This window comes from Hemibagrus wyckioides, linkage group LG08 (genome assembly GCF_019097595.1).
Source record: "Hemibagrus wyckioides isolate EC202008001 linkage group LG08, SWU_Hwy_1.0, whole genome shotgun sequence".
NCBI classification, from domain to species: domain Eukaryota; kingdom Metazoa; phylum Chordata; class Actinopteri; order Siluriformes; family Bagridae; genus Hemibagrus; species Hemibagrus wyckioides.
Genome location: NC_080717.1, coordinates 20,846,792 through 20,857,335, shown reverse-complemented (window position 1 = coordinate 20,857,335; position 10,544 = coordinate 20,846,792). Strand labels below are relative to the sequence as shown.

The 10,544-nt window shown below is 40.6% G+C and overlaps 1 protein-coding gene across 1 annotated transcript in view; it reads right to left on the bottom strand.

Annotated features, from left to right (window-relative positions):
• The window catches only part of slit3 (slit homolog 3 (Drosophila)), a 167,175-nt gene extending 156,856 nt beyond the window's left edge, over positions 1–10,319 (bottom strand). The window contains exon 1 of the mRNA XM_058396991.1: positions 9,519–10,319. Within this exon, the coding sequence (XP_058252974.1) occupies positions 9,519–9,712 (194 nt within the window). The 5' untranslated portion in view covers positions 9,713–10,319. The remainder of the gene's footprint in view (positions 1–9,518) is intronic.
• Between the last annotated feature and the right edge of the window lie 225 nt (positions 10,320–10,544).

Genomic DNA, 10,544 nt, shown 5'->3' with positions numbered 1-10,544 from the left:
AATCCAGCCATCCTTCTCTCTGTCACTACGCTACACTATATGTTCAACAACCCGGGGAGTTAAGCGAAGAACTGCCACAACTGAACCCTGTAGTCACTCTGACAAGCTGGAGGTCAGAGATAAAGCTGCCCCCCATTGGCTTTTGTTCTCATTCATATTGTTCTAGAAGGGATAAAGTGACAAGCTGAATGGCAGGTTGCTCTGCACTTAACAGTGCGATCCCCCTGAGGCTCGACACCCACACGAAGTTATGAAAGCAGCAGCAGGCTTAATGTACGCCATCGTGAGACTGCATGCAGCATGACCTAAATTTGCTTTAGATCTCACACGCCAGTTACAGTATATGAAAAAGGAAGCAGTGCAAATGTGAATTGAGCTGCGGTAAGCATGTGATTCATCCACAAGATCCCTTAAACCCGTAAAGTCATGGCAGAAGAATGTTTATGAAAACAACGACGCGGCTTCGTGTGCCTCTATACCATCCACACTTCACGATGCGTTTCCCGCCGCAATCTCCCGTTATTTCCTCTAAAGCCGACGTGTCTGGTCCGCAAGAAGCAGATAGGTATGCTCCATTTCCTCTGCAAAGCTTCGGAACACTGTTTGGAATCCTAATTGAGTTGCTCGTCTTGAGTTTGGACTGCCCCGCCGGGTGGTTTTCATCTGCGGAATATTCCGGCTCTGGCAAGACGCGAGGCAACCGCACTCTAAACCACGTACAGTTGAGTTTACTCAAACGATTTTAGTAATTTCATTACCTTGAGTCGTTTCAGCTTCGTGTACTTATTTTATTTAAAAGCAGAAAAAAAAGGAAGGTCAAAAGTACAATCATTTCAGTTTATTTTTTCATCGTATTCCTGAAAACGGTTAGTTTAATAGCGGATATATGACATTTTCTCTGATGATTTCATTCAGCCCTAAATTAAACACGGACCTACAGCAGGTTATTTTCAGAAATGCAAAAGGATCACCGACCTCGCATGGAGGAGTAACTGATAAGGATTCAGATCAACACGTTTGCCGCTCTGATTGCTCACAGTGGGATGATGTCTACCAGGGATGAAACCAAATATAAACAGAGTATTCGTAATGAACTGATAATGTGTTCTAAATAAATATAAATACAGATATGAATAAAAGGAGCATTAATCATGTGGGTTTTTTTTTTTTTTCCAAAAGATTTGAGGTGTGGATTGGACAAAAAAAAAAGCTAGTCACGTTTATACAGAATTTGGAAGGCTGAGGAATGAAGCTGATAGAGGGGTTGCCAGGTTTCAGCAAAAGAAAAAAAAAATCCCAACTTTACCTACACTGCAAAAATGACATCTTAGCATCTAGGTATCTTGTATCTAGTCAGATTTATGTGCTATTTGTTATTATAAAAATACAATAAAACAAATATATACAATAATTAAGTCTTAAATTGAGGGTTTTTTTTTTTTTTTGCTTTTTTTCTTACCAGAAATTCATTAATTAAAATAAACTAAATAATATTAAAGTATGGCTAAAAATAGGTTTAATTACCTTTTAGATTTGGTTTTGTAATATTTTAATAGCAAACACCAGATCATTCTGACTGAGTACATCTCAAAAACTTCACATACATAAAAAAAAAAAAAGACATGAAACTAGTCCAAAAAGTTCTGGCACTGGACAAGGGAGACTCATGTTTCTTCTTTTTCTTAGTCTTTCCATAGGAAACAAGTTAACAGTGGTGCGCACACATTTCGGGTTTATTTACAAAGCCGCCGCTCCATATATCCAGCTCACACCACATGCTGTCCACGGATCTGCACATGTCTGCTGGAGTCTCCCAAAAATAATCCTTTAATTCATTTTAAATTGATCTTTTTCACTGTGAATGATTTGTGTCGTTCTTAAATAAACAATTGATTGAAAATGAATTTTCCTGGAAGATCATGAAGGCATGATAATGAAATGCCACCTTATAGGAACCATGTTGACGTGCGGCACTGCTTCTAGATAGTGAGTTTTTTAGCATATAACCTTCATAAATGATTCTCAGGTTTGATTATGAAAATAGACATGAATATTAAGAACACAAACACAGATACCGGGGAGTGGCATTGCGTGACAGCTCTACTGTTTACCTTCAATTAATCAGTCACTTCTCATTGGATTGTTAAAGAAGACACACAGAGGTACCTTTGTGAGCATGTGCAGCTGTGTTTTAATATGATTCTTATCAACTCTTTGTATACCGCACAGTAGAAAACCTACCGCAAAGCTCTCCTACCTTCGCAACACACTATTTGTCTTAGGTTTTGTTGCAGTAGAAGGCATCTTGCTAGAAGGCTTGTTTGTTCGCACTTGTATAAGATCAAACAGAGTGGTTTATTACCCCACCGTAGAAGGAATAAAAGATCGGCCCCCTTGTCTTTCATCCGCCAGCAGCGGAGCGTCATATGGTCACCACACGTCTCCACTGGGCATAAGTTCTTAAGAAGGACACTACAATAACTACGGCTGTTCTGCACAGCATCACTGCTGTCTACACCATCCGTGCCAACATTTGGTTCGAGTTTTGCAAATCCAGCAATGCTAAAAAGATTTCGCTTTGTACCTTCACAGTGGTCTAAAACAACATAAAGCTTTTTAAATCATCACTATGAGAGATCATATCACAGTCCAACGAGAAAAGCATCGACATCATCTGAACCTTTGGCAGATACTGGAAAAGAGGGGAATGTTCCAGTAAAACTTTACACTTCTCATTGTATCTGGCTGGGGTCTGTCTCAGGGAGGCTTTTGTTTGGTAAATATTATCATTCCCATATCATGTAGCTGCATTCCTGTCTAAAGGAAACTCTCGTCACATTAAGCAGACCAGACAAAAATGAATTGTTTCATATTTCCTTTGTGTCTGTTTACTCTCAAGATCGTTTATTTCCAAAAACACTCGTAGACGATAGCTCAGACGGCCAAACCTTCGCTCCGGCGCAGTCTACAAATTCTTAAATCCGCCAGAAACAAGATGATGAGGGGTGACAGGGCATTTCCGATGATTCTCAGCTAAAGGCATAAATGACAGCTAGGCCTCGCAGGACTCATCCGTAACCCAGCACCCCAGGAGCAGCCAAAAACAAACTGAGAACAAAGAAAAAATGACCAATATGAGCAAATAAAGTGAGTGGGGCATACGTTTATGGACGTCATTGCAAGAGGGGAACAGCAGAAGCAAAAATAAACCCTGAGCCGTCCTGACCATATTTAAGAACGCCGGGCCTGCCAGATCTCCACGGCTTCTGTTTATTCAGCAGGAGGCTTGTTTAAAACCAGGCCAGCTCCTGGTTCAATGGACGGCTCACGTAAATCTCATCAAAGCCGAAAGGGTCAGCTTCTGGATCTGACAGCGACAACGCTGGTCCGGATTCAAACCACTCGGGCGTGGCCGCATCCTGACGAAGGATTACTAAGAAATTCCATCTTGATCCTTTTGTTTAACAGGTTGCTAGATGCAAACCGCTGTGTTCGGGGCCATGTGTTGATTTAGCTTCTATTACTGTGAGAAAGGCAAAACATGTCATGATGTATCCACATGTGTGTCGTCTGAATAAACCTATTGCCTCCAGTTAGGCTGAAAAATGACATGGGATGATTTGGAGTCAGGGTTGCTTTGGTGACAAAGCACCCATAACAAAAGCAGGCCCTCGTTAACCTGAGCCGACCACGGAGTATGCACACGATCAAACCCAGGCTTGGATTATAGCATGACACACACTTGGAGAACTGTAAAGACCTCAACATCCCTTCTTTTCACTGAGACCCTATCGAGGACATTAATGACTCTGACTTGTGGGTCTCCAGCCAAGTGTTTCGTTTAAGCATACAATCCTTACTGCCAGTCCTGGCTAAGATGCTCGGTTCCTGATGTTTCCCAGAAGTCCATGCCCGCAAGCAGAGCCAGAAGCTGCCTGGCAGGCTGCACTACAGACGTTCCACCCGTGCGCAGATCTCACACATGTTGTGCTGGGTTCAGGAGGACACTCGAGACCACAAACCCATCTTCTGACCAAGCTTAAACCTCAGCACAACAAATATACACACATTCTTTTCATGCCTCTTAGCTGCATGACCTCTACTCCTGACTTCTCCTCTTTGTTTTGATATGATTCAGCGTTCCAGAAAACAGTTCATTTAAGTGATTCTTTTGGTATCTTGTTATTAAATTATCGTTATCTTTTTGCTATTATTGTTAATATCACCCTGTTTTATTTTTATTTACTTTTTAATACTATGCTTAATATATTTAGTGTTTATACACTAACCAAGAGATTCTTGGCTTGGTTCATTTATAAGAATCATTTCCAATTGACACCATAGGATATGCATATTCTGCAGTCTATGAATTATTTGAATTATCAGTCTATGATATTATTTGAATTATCAGTCTATGAATTTTTTGCTAAACATTTTCATTTGGTATTTAGCTCTATTTAGACTTAACATGCTTCAGTGTGGTAGGATGCACCTCAATGCTTTGACCAACAACAGGGCGAGCTTCATGATTCAAATCTCACCACCTGCTGCACTACACACATTATCCATAAGTCACGATCTGCTCTATGATAGACCTATTTTCACTAAGCAGAAGGAATTAAGACCTTTCTATCTGAATTATGAAGACGTGCATTGCTGCAAAATTTATCATATAACCACCCCTGGGAGAAAATACACACACTTCATTAAAAACAGCTGTACACCAATCAGCCAAACATGTGGCACAAGAGAGTGTATAAAAGTCTTGCAGGTACAGTCTGGTCATTCTCCTCTGATCTGTCTTCATCCTGCACAGGACTGCCCACTCACTGGATGGTTTTTTTGTTTTCCACACCATTCTGGATAAACTCTAGAGAATGCTGTGTGTGTGACAATTCCAGGAAATCAGCAGTTTCTGAAATCCTCAAACCAGCCCATCTGGCACTAACAACCATGCCATGGTTAAAGTCACAGATTTTTGTGAACATTACACTAAGCTCTTGACCTGCATGATTTTTTTTTTTTGCTTTGCACTGCAGCCACAGGGTGATCAGATAACTGCATGAATGTCCAGGTGTACAGCTTTTCCTAATAAAGTGCATGGTGAGTGTATGTAATATAAGTAGAGAACACTAGCTGAAACCTTGGCTAATGACTTTGCTGGCTGTTGATCGAGTACGCAAACACATTAGTCTACATTAGAAACATGGAAGTGGATTATAATCACATACTCATTTGTTAATTCATTAAAAAAAATGAATTCATTAATACACTTAACTAGCTAGCTTGCCATATGCTGTTAATCAGTTTCAGGGCAACCAACATATGCCACTAGGCACCACATTAGAGCTTCTGCTTGACTAACTAATGAACTTCTGTTTTGTCCAGCCCTGTGGTCTACTGCTCAGTGTTTAAATAGAGAAAGATTTTTTTATAGATAGATAGATAGATAGATAGATAGATAGATAGATAGATAGATAGATAGATAGATAGATAGATAGATAGATAGATAGATAGACGGACGGACGGACGGACAGACAGACAGATAGATAGACACCGGAAGTTGTGAGCATACACATGTAAGGCTGTGTAAACATGCGAAGTCTTTGGAGAAACCTGCAGATTGTTCCAGTAAGAGAGGATGCCATTCCCACTCCTTCTTCTCTGCTGAAATACACTGAGGCATGCCGGGGGTGTACGGGGACAGAGAATGGCATTTGGCTCATTCTTTCTATCTCTCTCATTTCACTGTGGACTTCTGATGAGAGCCAGCAGCATGCTGCGCCAGCCACAATGTGCCATATTGTGCTCCCGAAGAGCAAACAGCCAGGGCGAGCGGCCGCTGTGAAAACTCTGTCAGTCAGCCGCCTGTGCATGCGACTGCACACATGTGAGTGAGGGTGAGCATGCATACATGTGTGTGTATGTGAGAGGATAACGCTGTGTGTCTACGTGCTTGTGTGTGCAAATGTGTGCTTCATGAAACACACACAAAGCACACATACAGACATTTGTTGGTACACTTACACATAAACACGCACCACAATCGACTCAGACACACAAACACACACGATGTTATTCTCAAACACACAAATACATACACACACACATGTACACACAATAACACACACACACACTGTGTTGTACTCAAACACACATACACACACGATGTTATTCTCAAACACACAAATACATACACACACACATGTACACACAATAACACACACACACTGTGTTGTACTCAAACACACATACACACACGTGCGCGCACACACACACACACACACACTGTGTTATTCTCAAACACACATGCACACCACACACACATTCTGTTATTCTCAAACACACAGTGCCTAGACACACACATACACATGCTGTGTTATTCTCAAACACACAAACACACATTTTTGCATATACACACACACACTGTTATTCTTGAACATGTGCACACACATACTCACACCAATCACTGAGTGAAGAATTATATATACTATCAGCAAAAGCTATTTAGTGTAAATATCCCTGAACTATCCAGTAGACATGTTCATGAGACAGATGTGCAGTCATTACACTTCCATCAACACTGCAGGGTGTTACAGGAGCAGTGGCAGTGTGTAACCACCCTGAGAGAGATACAGCCAGCACCTGGACTTTAAGTGGTCGTGAAAGCAGATTTTATGGAATGACTTTATGGAAAGTCAAGTCCTCTGTGAGTTCTGAACTGTTCAAGTCTTAAGTTTCTTAATCCTGCATCCTACAAACCGGCATTAACCCTGCCTTCCAGACAGATTTTTAAAATCCTCAGCGAGGTACAAACATGCTTTACCGAGACCTAAACCTGAGCAAGTAAACAAATAAACATGTGAATAAAGCAGCTCAGCTAAATTTATGTTTCTCACATGGACATTCCTTACAAAAGCCCTGAGGCTTCAGAGGGTTACAAAGGTCAGTAGACCCTCCGGTCAAAGTTTGTATGTTTTTCTTGTCATGCTACATTCAGAGAAAACAGCAGTTTTAATTTTATAAAAAATATATATATTTATATAAACACTGTACGGCTCTTCATGATATTATATTGCTATTCTGATAATCTATATCACAATGGACTTTTCTGAGATATCACAGATAGATAGACAGATAGGGTGCCAATACTTTTAACGTAAGATAGATAGATAGATAGATAGATAGATAGATAGATAGATAGATAGATAGATAGATAGATTTACAGACAGACAGACAGACAGATAGATAGATAGATAGATAGATAGATAGATAGATAGATAGATAGATAGATAGATTTACAGACAGACAGACAGACAGACAGACAGACAGACAGATAGATAGATAGATAGATAGATAGATAGATAGATAGATAGATAGATAGATAGATAGATAGATAGATAGATAGATAGATTTACAGACAGACAGACAGACAGGCAGATAGATAGATTTACAGACAGACAGACAGGCAGATACATAGATAGATAGATAGATAGATAGATAGATAGATAGATAGATAGATAGACAGACAGACAGACAGACAGACAGACAGACAGACAGACAGACAGATAGATAGATAGATAGATAGATAGATAGATAGATAGATAGATTTACAGACAGACAGACAGGCAGATAGATAGATAGATAGATAGATAGATAGATAGATAGATAGATAGATAGATAGATAGATAGATAGATTGATTGATTGATTGATTGATTTACAGACAGACAGACAGACAGGCAGATAGATAGATAGATTTACAGACAGACAGACAGGCAGATAGATAGATAGATAGATAGATAGATAGATAGATAGATAGATAGATAGATAGATAGATAGATAGATAGATAGATAGATAGATAGATAGATTGATTGATTGATTTACAGACAGACAGACAGACAGGCAGATAGATAGATAGATAGATAGATAGATAGATAGATAGATAGATAGATAGATAGATAGATAGATAGATAGATAGATAGATAGATTGATTGATTTACAGACAGACAGACTGTACAATCTTTAAATTAGAAAGCATAATTTGTTTAGTAAGTAAGTTTTAGTTACAGAATTTTAGTGCAAAATAATTTTTTTTTGTTGAAATAATTATTGTAACGTGTAGAAATGACTAGTGGTATTGTAGAGAGTCTTGTAGAAATGTCTCCTAATTTTATGCCTCTCGTGTCTAGCAGTAAACATTTCTATCAGCTTTATTCTAGTGCTTATGATTTGTTATGAGTTTTAAACGTGCAAAAGAGCACAGATTCACGCGCTGAAAACACTGAAGCTTTACACATCACAGTGTTCACCACTGCCTCCTCCTCCTCCTCAGTGAACTTGTGCAGAATTCTTTCACAACGGCTTCAGCAAACTGCCAAAGCAAACCGTTTTACACTCAACATCTGACCACTCCAAAAACGTCCTAAAACGTCATGCCGTGTATGAAATGCCTGAGCTAGCCTAATATATTACACACATTCCAGCACATCATCATGAAGCGGCGAGTTCACAGGCTGGATGTGAGGAGGAAAGAACCGCAATTGTAAATATTTTTCGAGATTATATTCATGAGCGATTTAATGAAAGATTTTTTTCTTTTACTACCCAGCCAAAACCACATTGTTAGCCTAAGTCTGAATTAAATCAGTGTTCATACAGTGTTCCTGTGTATCCAGCTGGACTGCGCAATACGTCAGGTTTGTACTCATTGCACTGTTGTACTAACATTGAGAAGGCTGTGAAATATAAATGGCAAATCACACAAACACGGCTATCGAAATCTCATAAAAGCATCCATCTCCATCTCTGTGTTTATAGAGCTCTGTATATAAGCTCTGACTCCATGGTGATATATGTGAAATAAATGAAAGTGAGGACTGAAATGCTGGGTTATTGCTCTTCCCTCTGTAATCAGTCGAGCAACAGGTCTACATGCTTTCATATCTCCTCCTATTTAGTGTTTTATACCTAATTAAAATGGAGCCTGATAATGATTAACACACCATACAAGTGTACAGGCATTCAACTATAACCATGGTGCAGCAATACTAGTTAATAACTCACTAGTTACTAACTGTTCCTATTAGACAGCGAACTGATCTCTGCGTTCAATTCATTGAGTGATTGCACAGCCTGATGCATTTAATCACATCAGCTTGGTCAGTTCATTGAGTCAGAACCGGTAGTTTATTTCGATGTGTTTTAGTTCATTAACTATAATCCCAGGTTGGTCAAACAAAATGAACTCACCCTGCTTGACGTGAGTGCAACAAAAAAGCAGTGGAATAGTTTGACAGTTGGACCTGATATTCTTAGGATATTACGTGCATGCTTTTGATTTACAGCAATGCAATTTTGATGTGCATTAACATGCACGTGTGTATGCACACATTAAGGATTGCTTTTGCTTAGTATCAAATGCAAGGCATACACAGACTGCTAGAATGCAGATCCCAGGTACGCGCGTGCGGTAAGCGAATTCCCAAAGCAGTGATGTGCATCCATTGCGCTACTCACAGACGCTCGGTGTTTCTCGGGATGCCCCTCGGTACACTCTTGAAGCCCTGCGCTTGGCAGTCCACGTGCGAGCCCGAGCAGCTGCACTTGTGCGGACACGCACGCGCCGCGACCAGGCACAGCAAGCCGCACAGCAGAGCCAATAAGGAGCCGCGCTGGAGAGCCGGGCGCTTCTCGCGCGCAGCCGGTGCCATCGTACCCGCAGCGGAGGCTATAGGCAAACTCGAGACGCTAGGAAGAAGGGGTAGGGGGGGAATGTTTTCAAAATATCCGGTTCTTGTTCCAAAGTCGATCACGATCGCCTCCAAAAAAAAAAAAAAAGAAAACAAAGAAAACAAAACAAATAAACAATGAATCTAAATCAATTCTAATGAATTCTCCAATTAGCAAAACTCCTCCAGGCGCGTGGATTTTCAGACGCGAGGATTCACTCTACAAAAGTTAAACTTCCATCCATCCATCCATCCATCCATCTGTCCCTCCATCCGCATCTCTACCGCTCAAACAAGAAAGGTGCGCATCCGAAATCCGACAGGAACATCATTCGATACTCATTTGCATAATATTCCTCCGGTGTGTGTGGATGAATTCAGATAGAACCGTCTCCTCTGTATAGACATAAAAAAATCTCCCCGTTCAGATGATCCGAGAGGTGGCAAATCCTCCGTTGTGGAAGTTCAGAAGACAGGCAGGCACACGAGGAGAAACTTCTGAGGTGCGCGGGTAAAGTTTGCGCGTTCACTCAGAGAAGTGCGCGCGCGCGCGCCAGCACACACTCACTCACTCACTCTCACACACACACACACACACACACACACCCAGCCCCCAAAAGCTGCGCTCCACACTCCTACTGGCTCTCCGGTGTGATGTCAATCGATGTTGTTTGGGGTCTCATAGAGTTTCACTCCAATACCAACTTCCTGTAAAGTGTATGAAGTATAGAATAGCATCCACAAGTAAAAAAGAAAAAGACAGACCACACACGTAAATACAAAGCAAGTCATCCTGGTTAAAATTCGAAATAGT